Source organism: Oryctolagus cuniculus, chromosome 7 (assembly GCF_051225735.1).
Source record: "Oryctolagus cuniculus isolate XC-2025 breed Fujian yellow rabbit chromosome 7, ASM5122573v1, whole genome shotgun sequence".
In the NCBI taxonomy this organism is placed as follows: Eukaryota; Metazoa; Chordata; class Mammalia; order Lagomorpha; family Leporidae; genus Oryctolagus; species Oryctolagus cuniculus.
In genome coordinates, this window is record NC_142873.1 from 68,070,444 (window position 1) to 68,091,729 (window position 21,286).

Genomic DNA, 21,286 nt, shown 5'->3' on the forward strand with positions numbered 1-21,286 from the left:
AGGTTGGTATAATCTTATCTGTCTAGTTTTGCTTTGTTGCCTGTGCTTTTGTGGTCTTATCCAAGAAGTCCTCACTTATACTAATGTCTTGAAGTGTTTCCCCTATGTATTTTTCCAGCAGTTTCATAGTTTCTGATCTTACTTACAGATTTTTGATCTGTAATTCTCTGAGGAGAATTGTTTTTCAACTTTTCCCTGTTAAATATAATATTGGCTGTTCCTGCATTTGCCCTATATATCCTTTATAATTTTCAGATATGTTGCTTCTATGCCTAATTTTTGGAGAGCTTTTATCTTGAAAGGATGTTGAATTTTATAGAATGTTTTCTCTACATCTGTTCAGATGATCCTGTGATTTTTGTTTTTCATTCTGTTGGTGTGATTTATGAAATTTCCGATTTTTAAATGTTGAACCACTGATGCATTTCTGGAATAAGTCCTGCTGGACACTGATATTCATCTTTTTGATTTATTGTTGGCTTTAGTTTACCAATACTTTGTTAAGAATTTTACATTTATGTTTATTGAAAATATTGGAGCAGTTTTATTGTATGTTATGCCTTTCTTGTTTTTAATATCAGAGTGATGCTGACTTCATAAAGAGTTTGGCAGACTTTCATCTTTTTCAATATTCTGGAATATTTTGAAAAATAATGGCGTTAGTTCCTCTTTGAATGTTTTGTAGAATTCAGTGGTAAAATCCTCAGGTCCTGGACTTTTCTTTGATGGGAGAGTTTTTTAAAAGATTTATTTCTAAGCCGGCGCCGTGGCTCAATAGGCTAATCCTCCACCTTGCGGCGCCGGCACACCAGGTTCGAGTCCCTGTTGGGGCGCCGGATTCTGTCCCGGTTGCCCCTCTTCCAGGCCAGCTCTCTGCTATGGCCAGGGAGTGCAGTGGAGGATGGCCCAGGTGCTTGGGCCCTGCACCCCATGGGAGACCAGGAAAAGCACCTGGCTCCTGGCTCCTGCCAGGATCAGCGCGGTGCGCCGGCTGCAGCGGCGGCCATTGGAGGGTGAACCAACGGCAAAAAGGAAGACTTTTCTCTCTCTGTCTCTCTCTCTCACTGTCCACTCTGCCTGTCAAAAAAAAAAAAAGGAAAAAAAAAAAAAGATTTATTTCTTTATTCGAAAGAGTCACAGAAAGAAAGGGAGAAGAGAGAGAAGTCTTTCCTTTGCTGGTTCACTCTCCAAATGACTGCAGCAGCTGGGACTGAGTCAGGTCAAAGCAGGAGCCAGAAACTCGATCCGGGTCTTCCCACAAGGGTGGCAAGGGTGGAAGTACTTGGGTCATTTTCCACTGCTTTACCCAGGCCATTAGGCAGAGCAGCCAGGACACGATCCTGCACCTATGTGTGATGCCAGCATTTCAGGTGGCGGCTTTACCCACTGTGCCACAATCCAGGCCTGTTTGGAGACATAGTTACTGTTTTCGTTTCATTGCTTGTTATGGATCTATTTAGATTTTTTATATATTATTTATTTAATCTTAGCAAGTAATATGGATCCATGTATTTGTAACTCTGTTATTATTCTTGTTTATTTCTACTTTTATTCCTTTGTGATCTGAAAAGATATTTGGCATAATTACAGTCTTTTTAAATTTAGTAACACTTGGGTTGCCACATGACATATAGTCTATACTAGAAAAAGATCCATGTGCTGAGGAGAAAAATATATATTCTATAGCTGTTGGGTGAAATGTTCTGCAGATGTCTGTTAGTTTCATTTGTTCAATAGTGTGATTCAACTCCAATGTTTCTTTGTTGATATTTCTGTCCAGATAACTTGTCCATTAATGGCAGTGTGGGGTTGAAGTCCCTCATTGTTAATGCACTAGAGTCTGTCTCTTTGAGTCTAATAGTATTTTTGTATGTATCTGGATGGTCTTATGTTGGGTGCACAAATAGTTATTATTGTCATATCTTAATGACTGGTATCATTTGTATCAATATGTATCTTTTTTTAATTAAAGAACTGAAGACATTCAGGTTACTATTTTAATTCTTCATTTCTTTAAAAACTTTACTCTTAATATTTCCTTACATTGTTATAATCTGAGAATTTGTAGTGTTAATCTTGCTTTATTTTAATATTTTTTTAAAAAAATTAAAGATTATTTATCTAAAAGGCAGAATTAGAGAGAGAGAGAGAGGGAGAGGGGATGGGAGAGAGAGAGAGAGAGAGAACAAGACAGAGAGAGAGACAGAGACAGAGAGGAAGAAAGATCTTCCATCTGCTGGTTCATTCCCCAAATGGCTGCAACAGCAAGGGCTGGGTGAGACTGAAGCCAGAAACCAGGAGCTTCTTTTAGGTCTCCCACATGGGTGCTGGGACCCAAGTACTTGGGCCATGCTCCTCTGCTTTTCCCAAGCTCATTAGCATTGAGATGGATCAGAAGTGGAGCAGCCAGAGCTCAGCCCCATGCCCATAATGGATGCTGACATCACAGACAGTGGCTTAACCTGCTACACCACAATATCAGCCCGTATTTTTTAATATTCTAAGCAAAAGTTTATATATAGAATGGGTTTTGATTTTCCTTCTTGTGGTTTAAGCCAGAATGCCATAGAAACCATAGTGTATTAGAATCTTTATAAATTAAGCTGAAGTATGTTTACATCCCTGTTCTATGCTGTATATATTTTAAATATAACTTTATGTTTATAGGGTCCTCCTGGAGCTGCAGGGGCAGAGGGAAGACAAGGTGAAAAAGGTGCTAAGGTAAAATAGATGTAGATGCTGTGCTTCAGAATCTCATGCATGCAGTGAACCACATTGACTTTAGAACCTTATATAAAATAGTGGTATCTTTTGTTATTATTCATGTGCTCACATGTTTTATTTTCTTTTAGGGAGAAGCAGGTGCCGAAGGTCCTCCTGGAAAAACTGGTCCAGTTGGTCCTCAAGGTCCTGCTGGAAAGCCTGGTCCAGAAGGCCTTCGGGGCATTCCTGGCCCTGTGGTGAGTAGCAGTGCTGAAAGGTGACGTTTTGAAAATATTGTTTGATTTCCAACATGAGTTTTGCGTGAGATGTTTCTGACAGCATTATTTAATAAATTGCATCATGGATATTTTTATGGGAATTCAGTACATATTAGGTAATAATATTATATGCTCAAAATGTATGGTATTTATTTAGTAAGTGTATCATAAAATTCTAATTTATAGAGGCAGAATATAAAATTAAACCCTATTATATTAATGATGTAAATTTTTGTATATATACTTTAATCTATGTATTCATATGTATATGTTCATATGGACATATACACACATAACAAAAGGACACAAAATTGCTTACAAAGTCTGTAGACATTCTTTCTATGGTGGAATTCATAGATGATTTCCAGAATTTTTTTTAAAACCTATTGTATTTTTTAATTAAAAATTATTTTTATTTTCTATAGGGAGAGCAAGGTCTCCCTGGAGCTGCAGGACAAGATGGACCACCAGGACCTATGGTGAGTACCATACAGTTATTTTAGAGAGAATTCCTGAAATCAATTGTTGATAAGATAGACTTCTTGAAATTCCAGCTTATAAATCGATTTATATTTTGTACAGCATCCCAGGAGGAATATTACTCAGACCTAAAAATTAGAAAATAATATCCACTGTAAGAAAATGGAAAATATCCCACTTGATCAAAAGACTTTCCTTTCTTTGGACAAAAAAAAAAAAAAATTACTTCCACTCTGAGTAAAATGTCTCTAGTGACCCAGTCAGTCTTTTTCCTAGTATGGAAAATTCCCAGAATTCATAGAATGACACTTAGTTTCCTGTGACTTCATTTTAAAGAATGATGTTGGCACAGACATGCAATGACTCCTTGATCAAATAAGTTCTTTTCATGAACCATACAGTTAGAAAGATAAGATTCTATCCTCCATCAGTGAAGAAATATGCAATTACAATACTGAATAAACTTGGTCACTATATCATAAACTTTGAGAGTATTATACTTGGAAGAAGTAAAACCTTTAGTTTACTGGCATACTCTATGCAGATCAGTTTATTGTTTGAGGGAAAACTGTCCTTGCTACAAAATTTGAAAGAAAGTGAAAATAAAGACTTGACTTTTAAAATTATTGCTTACTAGGTGACTTGCTAGTTTTATAAACAGTTTTTATTTCATAGTAGAGATAACTGAATTTCATTGTCCAAAGAATTATTTATGAAGGGCTTTATTAAAATAACAAATTAGACAAATAACAATAAGTAAGTCACTTGCATATAGGTTTATTTTATTAAAAAATTTATTTTTTTATTTATTTGAAAGGCAGAGTTGTAGGAAGAGGTAGAGAAAGAAAGCAGGAAGAGGTAGAGAAAGAAAGCAGTCTTCCATCTGCTAGTTCACTCCCCAGATGGTTGCCATGGCACAGGGCTGGGCCAGGACAAAGGCAGGAGCCAAGAATTTCATCAGGGTCTCCCACATGAGTACAGTGGCCCAAGGACCTGGGGCATCTTTCGCTGCTTTCCCAGGCCATAGCAGAGAGCTCCAAGAGAAGTGGAGCATCAGACTAGAACTGGCACCCACATGGGATGCAGGCACCACAGGCTGGGCCCTAACCCGCTGTGCCACAGCTCCAGCACATACAGGTTTATTAGTCATGTTCCTCCATATAGTAATTCAAAGTTCACTGAAATGCCTCTTATCTTGCATGCATTAATTATCTCAGAGATACATATATCCTGAGAACACTATCAAAGATAGAATTCCCAATTCCCACGATACAGGAGGAATTTTGACCACTCCTTTTAAAAACAGATGCCCCTTTAATTTGTCTATCATAAATTTACCTACCAAATAGGTCCTAAGTGTTAAAGAGATTAGTTTTGAACTTTTGCTGAGAAGTTAAGGATCACTTATTTAATAAGTGGATCAAAGTTATCAAAATGTGATTGACTTCAAGAAAGAGATGAACAACTCTGAACACATTCTCATCAGCAAAGGAAGAGGCCCAGGCTGAAGCAGGGTGGGCGCCACCTGTGCACCACTATTTAGGAAATATTCTCCTTAGAAACAGTAAGCTCCTAGCAGCACATTTACAGTCTGGAAGAAAAAATACTTTGCTTTAATGTCATCCTAAAATTTGCCAGAGGGATTTTTTTATTATTATTTCAGATTTTCCAATAAGTATTCTGACCTTTCTGCAGATGAAATGAAAAGTATGTGCTAGAGATTTCCCTCAGCTAATATTGAAAATAAAACCATCAGATGTGTCACCCGACTCCAGCTTACAGAAGCTTGTATTCTTGACTCAAACCCTTTAATGCAAAGTGGGATGATAGGCATCACCAGTGAGCAGCGTAGGCCCGTGCCATGCTCGGCCTGGAGTTTGACTGGAGAGTCTATGCATCATGTGTACACTATCAGCTTGTCATAGCTTCAGTTATGCTGGGGTATTTCGCCAAGAAAATGCTATTTAATGCCCGGTGGGCGAGGATGGACAGAGAAAGCATCTCCACAGTGCCATTTGTGGCATTTTAATGAAACTTTTGACTCAGCAAAGAAATGTATATCTCAGTAACTGATTTTTTTAATCGGAGTAAGATGTAGTTTATCATGATCACTGGTGACGATCTTGATTCTAAAACCAAACTATCTAGTCTCCAAAACAGGCACAACCACTCTCTTGTAAGATGATTTTAGGAAAGTTAGTCAGTTTTCTTTAAGCTCTTTATTCTTAAAATGAGAATATGAATACCCTCTGTACCATGAAATGCTATGAAGTTTAAATAAGCTAAATGGGGATGGGGATAGCCTCTATTTACTGAGTTTCTTATGTTTTTATTTTTTTTTTATTTATTTTTTTTTTTTTTTATTTTTGATAGGCAGAGTGGACAGAGAGAGAGACAGAGAGAGAAAGGTCTTCCTTTGCCGTTGGTTCACCCTCCAATGGCCGCCGCTGCAGCCGGCGCACCGCGCTGATCCGATGGCAGGAGCCAGGATCCAGGTGCTTTTTCCTGGTCTCCCATGGGGTGCAGGGCCCAAGCACCTGGGCCATCCTCCACTGCACTCCCTGGCCATAGCAGAGGGCTGGCCTGGAAGGGGGGCAACCGGGACAGAATCCGGCGCCCCGACCGGGACTAGAACCCGGTGTGCCGGCGCCGCAAGGTGGAGGATTAGCCTATTGAGCCACGGCGCCGGCTGAGTTTCTTATGTTTTTTAAGTTAGTACTAGTAGCACCATAAAAAGATTAAATGAATTGATAATTATTTTGAAAATATTAAATTTCTCATTCTTAGTGAAAATTAACTAAATTTTATTTTATTCATGCATGTGTATCATCCATAAATCTGATAGCAAGTTGTTGGTTGTTTAAATATAAGGACTATACATGTATGATTATACTCTCAATGGTTAGAACATAATTTAGTAAGTACTATAGTAGAAGCAGGTAGAGAATGCTAGGTATAATCACAATAGCACAATAGGACATTCATCCCCTCTGAGAATAGAATGTGAATATATGTATGATATACAAGTGTGATTAGATTATTGAAGGAGGAAAAAGGGCTTAAGTGTGAAAGGTGAAACTAACAGACACTAGAAAACTTGCACTTGTTTACATTAATCTCTGAAATTTATATGAATAATACTTCCTCTATGATGTATTTTTCTCATTGTAATTATAAATATATTCACACACATTCAAGTCTACACAGGCTTCAGCTTGCTTATCACCAGATTTCTGCAACTACCTGTCGGGTTTCTTTTTCCCTCTAACAGCTGCCGAACACTTTCTACTGCCATGCACCACTGGCTAGACAAAGCTGCCAAGCCCTTCCCCGTTCCCCAACTTTCAAGCAAACTTAGTTGTTCAGTGAACATGACCTTTTGCTTTGATCTTCCGAGTTTGCAGCTACCTTATTAGATAATTGAATTGTAACAGGACATCTATTACCCATGTATATTACAGTTTAAAAATTTTATGGGAACTTAAAAACAAATTCTTTGAGGTATAATGAAATATATTTTAAAACTCTTATAATGATTTATTCTTGGAGTCTGCCCACTCTGTTTTATTGATTGTGCTGTAATTAATATATGATATAGTATTACTTCAGAAGTTAATTTCTCATTATAAAAATCATTTTATATGTGCATGTGTGAATTTAAAATAAATAGCTAGCTAGCTAGATTAGATATGCAGATGATAGAGTGATAGATACACAGACACATACACAGAGACACACATATTTAACATCACCATGTGGAACTGAGGTAGAATGGCTCGTGTGGGAGTTCACAGTAAGCTAAATACAACGGTAAACCTATATAAAGAGTCCTATTAGAGTTTTTTTTTTTTTTAAATGGAAGTACTACTTTGTGAGTAGACTAACAATAATCACTAAATGAAATAAGACCAAGTGTTTTAAAAAGAAGAGTTCTGGTATCTAATTTCTACCCTCTGCTGCAAAGACAAAATTAACTGAATTCAGTAGATTTAGAAAACTACTATTTACTTGATTTTTTGAAGGCAAAATTAGCATTTATTTTTACTTTTAAGTTTTGTTTCATATGCTTTTATTTTAAAAACCTATTAGTTGTGATGTAGCTGGAAATTATTCAGTATTTAGTTTTGGTCAAGATGACTTTGGTTTTACCATATACTCCTTCTTTTTTGTGATCTGGTAAGTTAAATATTTGATAGCATTATTTTTCAAACCATAAAAGCCTGAATAAAAGGTACAGTTAATTATTGAATTACCTTTTGATATTTTAATGCTACATTTAAACTGTAAACAGTGTTGAGACTTAGTTCATTGGTAATGATAAAACAAGTTTAAATAACACAGCATTTGCTTTTCACCAAATTAAACATTACTATGCAATTTTATGTTCCTAAGTGTCGAATCTGCAGTTTCTTTAAACTTAGTGCACTGGAGTTTTGAAATGCAGATCAAAGCAAATATTCCAAAAAGCATAATACTTCAGGGGAAAATGTTTGATTGTGTATTCTAGATGCTTAGAAATGTATTATCCCTGTTTTCCTTTTCACTTTATTACTTATGAATTATGTATTTCTCTAGGGTTTTTCAATTTACAGTATCCTAAAGAGGAAATAGAAAATGTGTATACTTGGAATAGTGTTTTTATATGCTGAGCTGATGTTTTTAATCTGTTCCGGGTTCTGAGAGTTATTTATAACTGTTTTCAATATCCTAATGTTACCAATTTATATTTCTAGCTAATGAAAATACAAAATTGATTTTGCTTGGCATATTCATGGTTAGAATCATTTTGTAGTAATATCATGAGATTATTATCTTAGAGGAACTAATATTCATTACCTGTAACTTTTTCATGAATAATATCTATAGAAAGGATTTAAAATCCGCATAATGTCTAGTATATTTCTTATCAAACCTCAGCAATTAGAATCACTAGTATTTCTTCTTTTTTGTCATTTTAGCCTGTGCTGTTAGATAAGAAAGCTGCTAAGAATCTACATGTAGCACATCTAAAATTAGATAGAAATAGAAATTAACATTTCTATTAAGATTCACTGTTGGTGCAGCCTTTGTAAGCTTAGTTTTCCTTCACTGCCACAAAATTATGAACCAGCTATTATTTTTAGAATATTTCTATTAATAAAGCCCAGAGACAATAAGCAGTAGATCCAAGATCCTCCAGATTATTCTGTGGGAGACTGGAAACTCTATGAATGAAACACTGAAAAACTGATGCCCACAGCAACAGCCCCAACACTTCTCTCTCTCATAACAAAATGGAGTGTTTCATATTTTAATCTAGAGAATATATTGATTTTAACTGATATACATCAAGTATAACCAACCTTTAAAATTGGTTTCTGGTACTGGCATACATATATGTAATTTATTTATTTATTTAAGAGGCAAAGGAATAGAGGAAAAGAGAAAGAGAGAAGCAGATAGAGACAGCTTCCATCAGCTGTTCTCCTCTCAAATACATCAACACGGGTCTCCCACATCTGTGGCAGACTGAGGGATTAGATATGAAATATTCTTGGGATAAAAAATAAATGGATGCTATAACAGGTACAGAGATTAGCTTTAATTAGACATTTCACAATCTGCATGTATTCTAAAAACCATATTGAAGTGACAAATATATCTAAGTTTGTTAATTTGAGATAGGTAATTAGGTATTTTAAAAGATAAACAAAAAATCAGGGAGGTAAAATATAAATGGTTCTCCATCTTAATTCAGTTTCTTAGTTTTGTATTGGCAAAATGTGTGATTTCAAAAAAAATGTTTCTGGATGTCTGCTCTTTTTAATTAAAAAAAAAAGGTTTGTATTACATTCAATCATTCCTAAAGCTCAGTAAATTCCTAAATTTCTGTGAGAGTTTATAACCAGACCGATTTTAAGTTCTCACGGCTCTGCCACCTGTCAATCTAATCAATATTAGTCCTCAAAATATTTCAAGGTGATCAGTTCCTTTGAACTGTCTGAGATCCTTGATTTTCAGTCACTTTGATCGCAATAAATTATTAAGAGAAAATTGCCAAATGTACTATGTTCTAAAAGTCCTAAAATGACATCATGTTCCCCTCTGTTATGATTTGTTAAAGCCATTTCTGGTTCTGGTATAGTCCAAGATTCAAAAAGCTCTGACATTCCTCTGTTCCCAGCAACCGAGTCACAAAATGTTTCTGTTTTTCTCTTTCCTGTGCTCTCCACAGGAGCCCTTCTCCCTCAAAACTGCTAAAATCTGAATCGGTCCACTTCCTTATAGAATTCCTTCTTTCGTAGTTTGCTACATTACCCTACTATTCTTTTCGAATGTTGCTAGTGCTTCCCACCAGAGTAGCACCATCTCCTCCTTGCTTATTCCTCATTGACTGAAGGAGTCAATTGTCAAGCTGAAAAACTTGGGATCAGAGTTCAAGGTGTGAACCTTAGCTTTAATAGTTGGAAATAAAATCAGCCAGTGTCTTACAAGGAAAATGGAGAAATGGTGACTTCATTAACATTGTTGTAAATATGTAAGATGAATTACTAAACTAGTTTTGTTGATTCTGTGGCACTTTGTATGTACAAGAAATGCTGGAATTACGAGGTTTTCTTACTTTGTCTCTCCTGGAATCATAATGAAAGTGAAAAAGTAATTGAGATAAGTATTCAGAAAATTTGCCATAGCCTAACCAAATTATTGTCTACTAATTTGAAGTTATTGTATACAGAAGTTTTTTTTTTCTTATTTTGAATAATATTTGACAACCATTTTTAGACATAAAATTCTTATTTAGATACAAACAAAAGGTGTATTAAATGTTTTTCTACATTTCTTTCTGTGGTTATCAGAGATCAATGACATCCGAAGTTCGAGATTTTTGTAATTTTTTCTGAAACTATTGTTTCAGAAATTTCAGTTTAGAAAAGAAATATTTGATTGGATGTGTAATTTGGAAATCATTTCTTCTAAAATCAGGTTAAACATTCATATTTATATCTTATTCTCAACTGAAAAGACATATAAACTATGTCATATATCTATAACTTCACATTTATTTAATCAAAATGATCAATATTATGGTTAAAAATTAACCATAATGATTTAACCAATTATATTTATTTAGAATACTCAAAAAATAACTCTTCATTTTTAGCTATTTTTGAACTAAATATTTAATTCAAAACCAAACTTGTCCTGTGAATAGTTAAGTAGCATGATTCTTGAACTAATACCTACTCTATATGTGTTGTTATTGTTGTTGTTTTATTGCTTCTTTTGTTATTATTATTATTATTATTATTATTTAGGGACCCCCAGGCTTACCTGGTCTCAAAGGTGACCCGGGCTCCAAGGGTGAGAAGGTAAGAAGAAAAAAAAGTTTTATTATGATTCTGTTACACAAATAGCATAAGCAATTGCTTTTACAAATTAAAATCACTCTAAAGGAATCCTTTGCTGTTCTAACAATGCAAAAAAGATGTCAATCCTTAGATTCCTAGATGTATTTAGAAAAGAGAAAATTTGGAAAGTAATAGTGGAAACTGCTCCAGAATTGAGTGTTATATTGTCTCAATATTCCCTCTTAGGAATCATACAGAGAAAGCTTATAGTTATATTGAAATAACCATTCAGAAAATAAACAGATGGAGTGACAATATGCTCATTTTTATGTTTTTAAACATGAGATTTAATATCCTCAGCCAGAAATATTTTTCAAATACTAATTTGATCTCCCAGAATTTATGCTGAATTTCACCAAATAGCAAGAATAAGTTTGTTTAGAGTGGTATTTATGTATTTCAGATAATTTTTAAATCTCCAGATAACTTTAAAATTTTTAAAGCCTCTAAATATAGAAATAATTTCATATTAAATGAGATGCTTATTATAATAATAAGTTTATGGTTGTTAGTTGTTTATGTCATCAGTATTACATACGGTCATTATTGTCCTTATAAATGAGAGAATTAATCAAATGAAACACCAAAGATATTTTCGTAAAGCATATTGTTCCTTAGTAAACACCTTGCTTAAAAAAAAGAAAAAAAAATAAGGCCCCACTTAATGTAAGCAATGAATGATCCAGTCAGGTGAGAGAATTAGAATCTATGCTCTTCAGAAAGTCTATTTTAATCTTTTTTATCTGCTTTCTAAAATTTTGTTTCATAAATTTAATGGGCAAATATTTTATAACTGGAATTCAGCGATGGTTGTGATTTGTATATCATATAAAATTTCTTTTCTCTGTCGTCTACAGGGACATCCTGGTTTAATTGGCCTGATTGGTCCTCCAGGAGAGCAAGGAGAAAAGGGTGACCGAGGACTCCCTGGAACTCAAGGGTCTCCAGGAGCAAAGGGTGATGGGGTAAGGACATAACGACCTGTTTCCTGTCCAACAATGCACATAGACTTGCTCACATTAAAAAAAATGACCAAAGCAGTGAAGTATTTTATTTTAATCTGCTGTCATCAATTGTGTTTTCAAAAAGAGATTTTTATTAACTTTGGGTTAAATAAGTTAAATATTATTTATGTTAAAATCATAATCATTACCATTCAGGAGTTACTTGCACAGTATGTACAATATGTCCCCATCACATCCAGATTTTATGTTGAGGGCTTTAGGGAAGATTAAAAAGATATATAAAGAATATTGAGATAGTACAGGTGATTATAGACATTACAGCAAATGGGAAAAATTCAGAATTTTTACAAAAGCCATTTCTTAGATTCTAAATGACAAGGCTATCCTTAAGCATTTTTAAATTTTCTAAATTTTATAATATGATTTATTATATAAAACATGACAATAGAATAAATGAGGAAAAATGTTTAAATTGGATGATTCTTAGGCCATGTGTTGTAGCTCAGCAGGTTAAGCTGCCACATGGGATGCTTATATCCCTTACTAGAGTACTTGGGATCAAGTCCCACCTCAGCCTTTTGATCTAACTCTCTGCTATTGTACCTGGAGGCAGCAGATGATGACCTAAGTGCATGGGTATCTGCCATCCATGTGGGACATCCAGTTGGAATTCCTGGCTCCTAGCTTTGTCCTGGCCCAGCCTTGGCTGTTGTATTTGGGCAGTGAACCAGTGGGTAGAAGAGCTCTTTCTGCCCATCTCTGTGTCTCTATCTCTCTCTGTCTCTCTCTTTCACTCTGCCTTTCAAATAAATAAATATGAATAAATAAAATAAATAAAAATGAACAAATAAACTTGACAAAAAATAATAAATCGGATGATTCTCTTTCTAGGGGATTCCAGGTCCTGCTGGTCCTATTGGTCCACCTGGTCCTCCTGGCTTACCAGTGAGTAGAAGAGAAAATGCTTTTGAAGGGTAGAGTTAAGTGGCAAGTATGACAAAGTGGCACAAATGCTCCAGATTTTTATCTGTATATTTCCTTTGCATTTTCTAGGGTCCCCAAGGTCCAAAGGGTAATAAAGGCTCTACTGTAAGTACTTTTCCCTTTGGTATTTTAAGCTTTCACTATAGTCTGTTTAATTGCCCTGTTCTTTATTTATGGCTGTCCCTTTTCCTTTGCAACAGGGACCTGCTGGCCAGAAGGGTGACAGTGGTCTTCCAGGGCCCCCTGGGCCTCCGGTAAGTGCATTTAATAAGAATAGTGTGGATAGATAATTCATAACTAGAGCCTGCCAATGATTTCTCTGAATTTGTAAGATGGATCAAAAAGTACATCCTGCCAAAAATGACGATTTTATAGGAAATGGTAACTATATCAATTAGGTAATCATGTGTACATGCCAAGCCTTATTATTTAATTGAGCTCTCTGTAAATATAAAGATACTTCATATATTATAATAAGCTTGTTTGAGTAGTTTTTCAAGGAAATCACATGCTGTTTTTTATCACACTTTAAAGATACTAACTGATGTATGCCACGAAAACACATTTATAACTGATCCTAGGAATAAAGACAAATTCAGTTGCTCAGTAATATTTTTCCTAATGTATATAATGATAATTTTAAAGTATTAATATGGCTACCATTTATGAATACTGACATTTTCCAGGCTTCACACAATTATTAAGTGATAGAATTAAAATATAGATCCATGTGAAAGTGTTTTAATCTCCTTTCTTGAGCTAAAATGTTTCCAACTATATGTGCATTATTTTGCTAGGGCTGTGGTAATGACTTATCAACAGAAATGAATCATCTCACAGTTGTAGAGTGGAAATTCTAGATGGAAGGGTCAGCAGAGTTGTTTGTTACTTCTAAGGGATGAGACCCATTTCAGGCCATGCTCCTTGGCTTTGTGGATAGCTGTCTCCCCCTCTGTCTCTTCACATCTTCCCTCTGTCCGTCTCTGTGTCTAAATTTCCTTTTTTTTTTTTTAATTGGATCAGGTCATACTTTATTGCCTACATTTTCTTAACTAATTATATCTTCGATGACCTACTTCCAAATAATATCACATCCTGAGGTACTGGGGTTAGGAAGTCAACATACACATTTTCGGGAAAGCAATTTAACCGAGAACAAAATTGCTTAACTCTGCTGTAGCTCTACTGTTACATACATGTGAATTCCAGTCTTGTTGCATTTATTTTAGGTTTATAAATCCATAAAGCTCTAAGATACACATAATTGAAGCAAGCTAATGTGTATCTCTTAAAATAGTATTTCATAACATAACTTACCATCAAGTGTGATCGATGACTCATTAGATAACACAGAAGCCTCAAAATCCTGTTTTAGTTCTCAGAGATTTTAAAATTTCGTGGTGTAGGGGCTCACCATGCAGCACAGCAGGTGAAGCAGCAGCATGCAACGCCAGCATCTGTACCTGAGTTCTGGTTCAAGCCCTGCTTGCTCTACTTTCAATCCAGCTTCTTGCTAGATTGCACCTGGGAAAGCAGCAGAAGTTGGCCCAAGTATGTGCGTACCTGATACCCATTTGGGAGACTAGGATGGACTCCCTAGATCCTGCCCTCAGCCTGGCCCTCACCTCACCTGGCTATTGTGGCCATTTAGGGGGTAAAACAGTGGGTGGAAGATCTCTGTCTTTTCTGTCTCAGTCTCCTTTTTCCTCTGCCATTCTGTCTTTCAAATAAATAAATCTTTAAAAAGATAAAATAAAATTTAGTGGTGAGGATGGGATGTGTAAATGAGAACTCATTAATAAGTAAGAGTGTAATATATATGTAACATGTCTACCCAAATTGGTGTTGCATTCATGTACAAAGGGCTGTAAATTATCTGGCTTGTGCACCTACATACATATCTTCACTAGGTTCTTTTTAAAAGAGCTTACAAAGTTTATAAACTTGTGTATCAAATATTTTGTAGCTATGGAAAACTAAGCCAACTATAGTTTCTTATAATAAAATATCACCAGTGATACCTAATGTCTTCAGACTACTTCGCAGAATATTATTTACATTATCTCCTTTAACAGGGTCCACCTGGTGAAGTCATTCAGCCTTTGCCGATCTTGTCACCCAAGAAAACAAGAAGACACACTGAAGGCATGCAAGCAGATGCCCAAGATAATATTCTTGATTACTCAGATGGGATGGAGGAAATATTTGGTTCCCTCAATTCTTTGAAACAAGACATTGAACATATGAAGTTCCCAATGGGTACTCAGACCAATCCAGCCCGAACTTGCAAAGACCTGCAGCTCAGCCATCCTGACTTCCCAGATGGTATGTTAATAACACATGGTAAAACAAAATGCACTGAGCCTCTAAGTGACTGAAGTGCATTGTCAGCTCATTAATTCAAGTTAAGTGTCTAATATGCTCTCTAAATAAAACTACAGCAAATAATTATTAATTCTAGTCTTGTAGACAGAAAAAAACATCATTTATGTGGTGTACTTCAAGATCTGCTTTGGAAAATCCTTGTTTGTTAAATAAGGTTTCATTAAATCATGATAAGGTCATTCCCTTGTAGACAATTATCAGAACATGAGTATTGTGAATTCACACATAAGTGCATATTGCTATGCAACTATGCTAAATTATTAACTTATTTAACATTAATATTAATACGTTCAGCAGTAAGATTACATTATAAAGTTGTTTGAATGAATATGATCAGTGCTTTAACATTAATGTGAATAACCTGAATATGATCAAATAGCCTAACTGATTAACATCATTTGGTTTATCAGTTAGTCAATAGTTTGGTGAATGGAATATTAAAGAATCAGAATAGCTTGGGGCAAAAATTCAACTTTTGTTGATCTATAAATAAACAAAAGCATGAACAGTTTATTTGTTATGAAAAACTAGGAAAACTTATTATACCTACATTTTTTGTAAAATCCTGTATGTACCCGTTGTTCTAAGAAGGAAGCAGTTTCAAATATTCTGTTAGTTGACTAAACTCATAGAGTTAAGAAAGTAGGAACAGGCAGATTTTTCGCTGACTTTAAATCTCCCACTTTATACTGAAATACTTTGCATCCTCTTTTACTCCCATGAAAATATTGTTTTGCACTATCAATCCCATAATGAATGTTATAACTGAGATTAAAATAATTTACTGCAGATAAAAATGTTTAATGCAATTCAGAACAGCTACCATAAAAGAAAATGTCATAAAATCTAATCTTAATCAAGCACAGCCTGTTAAAACTAAAACACAGGTAGTTATTACGAATTCTATGCAAATTGCTATCCAAAGTCTTTAAATTTTTATGTTTATTTGGAAAAGATATGTTAGTTCAGTGATTTACAAGGAGATTCTTGCATTTAACTGGCATTCAGTAAGCAAAAAGTTTAAATGATTTAGTTTGAATGTGTGCCAGAAAATGGCCCTTCTACACCTGCATTTAAATATACTTATTAGTCAGTCAGCAAATTCCTATTGAGTTTATATGAAATTTAAACAAAATACAGAGAATATGATATTTATATGTTATAATTGTTATACTTCACACCTAAATGAAGCTAAGCATACCTAAATAAAAATCACATGTAAAAGATTACAGCATATTCTGAGTCATATAACAGCACATGATTAACTTGAGCAATTAAGAAAAAAATATTCCAAATTTCACGAGTGGTAAGCTTACTGTGAACTGTGTTTCCAAATGTTTTGGTTTCCTTTTTTGAAAAAAAAATATTTATTTGCAAATCAGAGTTACAGAGAGGCAGAGGAAGAGGCAGAGAGAGAAAGTCTTCCATCCACTGGTTCACTGCCCAAATTGCCACAAGGGCGGAGCTGAGCCGATAGGAAGCCAGGAGCCAGAAGCTTTTTCTGGGTCTCCCACAAGGGTGCAGGGACCCAAGGACTTGAGCCATCTTCTACTGCTTTCCCAGGCCATAGCGGGGAGCTGGATTGGAAGTAAAGCAGCTGGGACTCAAACTGGCACCCATATGGGATGCTGGCACTGCAGGCTGGGCTATACCCACCAAGCCACAGCACTGGTCCCACAAGTGTTTTCTGTATTAAACTTAGCCCTATTAATTCTTGAATGGACTGATTAGTTAATTGGAATTAAATTATTTTTAGCAATATTGTGTACTTATAAAGACGTATAAGAGAAGATTGCCCTTGAGTTACTTGTTATCTGGCAGTAGAGACAGAAAAAGAAAAACATTAATAACAGCACATTATTGGGGCTGGCGCCATGGTGCAGTGGATTAATCCTTCACCTGTGGTGCCGGCTTCCCAAATGGGTACTGGTTCTAGTCCCAGATGCTCCTCTTCCAATCCAGCTCTCTGCTATGGCCTGGGAAAGCAGTAGAGGATGGCCCTGCACCTGCGTGGGAAACCAGGCGGAAGCTCCTGACTCCTGGCTTCGGATCCGCACAGCTCCAGCTGTTGTGGCCATTTGGGGTGTGAACCCATGGATGGAAGACCTTTCTCTCTGTCTCTTCCTCTGTCTGTAACTCTGCCTCTCAAATAAATAAATAAAAAATGTTTACAGCACATTATAACATTATTTCATGAAAAAAATACTGAACATTTAGGTCATTTAGCGATTATTCCATTTTGGTGGAATTGCATGGTAATATTTGAGGAGGGAACATTTATTCTGAAGTCTTAAAAAGTCAGTCGTGCTAAGAATCAGAAGGACAAAATGTGTGGAACATTTGCAGAGCTTTGAAGACAAGCTCTTGCTGTTTTCATGGAACTGAAAGAAGGTTCTTGAAGCTGAAGCAAAATGGAATGAAAGGATGCTGGATCATAAGCTGCTGGGCTACTGTAGACTAGAGGTGGTGATGGCTTGATTTAGGAGTATGTCAATAGAAATGAGAAACAAATAGATTACACATAGGTTGAACATAGAATCCATAGGATACTGACCACACTATTGAACAAAGTATCTTAAAATCATTAAGCTGTTATTTAATTTGTGCATATGAGGGATCTTCAAAAAGTTAATAGTAAATATTATGAAAAAATTATGAATGGATTTCAAAAAAATTTTGCACCTATGTAAACTTACCTATAATTCCATCTTCCATGAGCTTTTTGAAGTACTTTTATACACATGGGATTTGAGGTCAAGTACATCTGATTCCAATGTGCAGGTAATTTCACATGAATAAATGAGATGTAAATATTTGAAGAGGTGACATTTAAGCTGCAACCTAAAAGTGATAGAAATTTCAGAATTAAAAAAGAATGTTGCACATAGAGTACATGAGACATTTGCAAAGCTTTGAGACTGACTAGAGGAAAGGCCACTCTCTAAGTATTTAAAGTATACTGCAGTATGCCAAAAAATCTAAAAAGGCCGAGATCCATGCTTATTTATTTGCCATATTTCTCTTTGTAATCAAATTGTATAGCTAATATATAAGATTTGGGATCAATGCATTTATGTGTCCTATTTTTCTCTGCCTTCTAGGTGAATACTGGATTGATCCTAATCAAGGTTGTTCAGGGGACTCCTTCAAAGTTTACTGTAATTTCACAGCTGGTGGTGAGACTTGCATTTATCCTGACAAAAAATCTGAGGGAGTAAGTATCAGTCTGCTTCGGTGGGGAATGCTGACACTTCCTGCCATGTTTTTGCAATATTGAACTAAACAGGAACATTATATTGTCATATTTTCATTTACCTGCTTTTCTTACAGGGTAATTAGACCATTTTATTTGCATACATATGAAGAAGGCACCAAAATGACACATAGAGTTAAAAAATACATCTTTTTAAAAATTTTTCCCCAAATGTATTCTCTATGCACCTGCTTGTTCTCTAAAATCCAGTGGCTTTCGATAAAATAGCACAGCTGAATCTTAGATTTCAGCGAATGGGTAGTATTCTTCTGCCCAGTTATCATGTGGTAGAACTCACAGCTGCATATTATGCTCAAAATGCTCAATTTTATACAGAATTAATCTTTTATACAAAATATCCTCTGCACTTACGTAATTTTAAAATGTTTATTCTCTGAAAACATATTCCTTGATTGTCACCTAACCATATCTATACACTTGAGTTCTACCTTTAAAGCTAAATATCAATCATTAATATCAGAACGTTTTTTCACTAGCATGATTATATTTTCCAAATATTTGTAAGTAGAACAATTTGCCCTTTCCTGTATTCATGCAATTAAATCTCATTCTTCTTAGTAAATGGTATGGGCATACAAAAGCCCCTGAAGGCAAAGCAAAGCAATTTTATGCATGGCTAATCTTTCTTGGAGGAAAATTTGTGAGTTAGAATGGATAGCAAGGGCAGACACAAAGCAGCCTTCATTTCCCAAGCCCACTTGATATGTGGAAAAGCATAAGAAAACTCGAGACACCAAAGAAATATGGGAAAATCTGGAGAAAAATACCTTCACTTTTACTAACTATTCAAATCCCCTCTGGTAAGGCCTTATAAATCCTCGTATTTTGCTGATCTCTACAAAGCAAAACAATGAATGGGGTCCTATAAAAGATTCTAAATATTCCTGCCAGTGGGAAATGATTAGGCTTGCTTCCTACAAATAACTTTTCCCTTGCATCCTCCTCCTTACTTCCTGGCTGAGTTTTTAGGAATGTTTTTGAAAAGCTGATGGTTCCAGCCCTACTGGCTAATGCTGGCTGGCATTCTGAAGGTTTCCTATGTAAGGAGCTACCTAAGTATTCTTCCAGTGTTCCCTATGACCCTCAGTGTGCCTTAACAAGTTTGTTTCTTCCTGCCTTTTCATTGTGAGCCAGTAAAGCGAACAGGAAGGAAGTGATTCACTCTTCACTGCATGAAATATGCAAGATCCATCTCTAATTGCTCCTTATCTCATTTTGTGTAACCCAGGGTAGACGCAATTTTAAAAGCTAATCCACTACTTTCTGAAAATTACCAATATGTTCATAAACACTAATGTACATAATTTTCATTTACTTTTAAATTTTCCTATTCCTTTTCAACAGGTCAGAATTTCATCATGGCCAAAGGAGACACCAGGAAGTTGGTTTAGTGAATTTAAGAGAGGAAAACTGGTATGTTATTAACTCAATATGAAATTGTTTATGTGGAACTCCTTAAGCAAGCTTAAATTACATATCTCTAGACCCAGACTGTGAAAATCTAAATTATACCAAGCAAGATTGCATGTGTTCTCCGGTTTGCTGAATCTAATATCTCTTATACAATTGTGGTATCTTAAAATAGACTAACTTGTTTATATCAAAGTAATTGGAAATATACTAAATTTACTGAAAAAAATACAGTCATGTAAAGTACCTGAGGTAGACATCATAGAATAGATTGTTAGAAATATCAGGTGTAAGAATTTAATATCCACTCAGTATCTCTGACTCCTACCAAGTCATGTTCTGTCTGTTGGAAGTTTAGTTATTCTTTGTTTTCTATTTCAAAAAAGAACTTTTAAAATTTGCAATATTTTCCTCTTACTATTTCACTGGAAATATTTTGATCTGACTGACTGTATTAGAGAAAAGATTTGGTTAAATGTATCCCTATATAGTTATCAACTCTAATAATTTTCATTTACTTTTAGGTAACGATGCCCCAAAACTTTATATTTAAAAATATATTTTAATTACCATTATTTTAATTACCATTAATTACCATTTAATTACCATTTATTTACATTAAAGTGTTTTCCATGTATCAGATCATTATTCAATTATTTGACCTTCTTTCAAAAACACTATATACATCTGTTGAAATATTGCGTTGAAACCCGTAAAGGTGTACAAAGATTACATGTTAATGTAGAAAGCTGTTATCTTCCATTGAGTACTAATCATGTTGTTATTTCTGTACAGACGAACCAATATTAATGACATTAGTGAAATTCTCCGTTTACACAGGATTACCCTAGTTCAGTCTTAACAGTCACATATTAATAACCATGTTGCGTTCTTACCTGTGTGTCAGTTAACATGCATATGTAGAACTCTGTGCGGTTTATTTTGTTTTATTTTCCTTAGAGTTCATTTTTCATATAGATTTTGTTTTCTAACCTAGCAAACATCTTCATCATCTGAATTATTAACCAATAAAGAATAAGTAAAATAAATATAAAAAGGAAAGTCACCAATAGCTGCCTTTACATTGAGTTAATCTATATTCTGGATGAATTTCTTGATTTTGTTTAAAATTAGGACAATATCTTTCCTCTGAACCAAGATAGTTCACTAAGATCTGTTAAAACAGCTTATGAAGATTATACAATACAGTTCTTAATATCTTATAACTGACTACTTTCCCACTGTTAATACAGATTAAATATTGAATCAGCAACATTTTCTTTTGTTGTCTGAGACGTTATGCTCAGTGTTGGTGATACAATGATGAATATGTACATTATCTAAGAATAGGTAAACTGGAATATATGTGGTGAAAATCAAAAACCAAAACCAACTTAGAAGACTATGGCCTTAATATTT

General features: G+C 35.0%; 1 protein-coding gene across 8 annotated transcripts in view; it reads left to right on the forward strand.

Annotated features, from left to right (window-relative positions):
* The window catches only part of COL11A1 (collagen type XI alpha 1 chain), a 208,602-nt gene that overhangs the window by 183,376 nt on the left and 3,940 nt on the right, over positions 1-21,286 (forward strand). For all 8 annotated transcript variants that reach the window (XM_008264806.5, XM_089337031.1, XM_089337028.1 and 5 more), the window contains 11 exons: positions 2,668-2,721; positions 2,853-2,960; positions 3,407-3,460; positions 10,757-10,810; positions 11,707-11,814; positions 12,706-12,759; positions 12,868-12,903; positions 12,999-13,052; positions 14,874-15,123; positions 18,285-18,397; positions 19,802-19,870. In XM_008264806.5, coding sequence (XP_008263028.2) covers positions 2,668-2,721; positions 2,853-2,960; positions 3,407-3,460; positions 10,757-10,810; positions 11,707-11,814; positions 12,706-12,759; positions 12,868-12,903; positions 12,999-13,052; positions 14,874-15,123; positions 18,285-18,397; positions 19,802-19,870 — 954 coding nt within the window. The remainder of the gene's footprint in view (positions 1-2,667; positions 2,722-2,852; positions 2,961-3,406; positions 3,461-10,756; positions 10,811-11,706; positions 11,815-12,705; positions 12,760-12,867; positions 12,904-12,998; positions 13,053-14,873; positions 15,124-18,284; positions 18,398-19,801; positions 19,871-21,286) is intronic.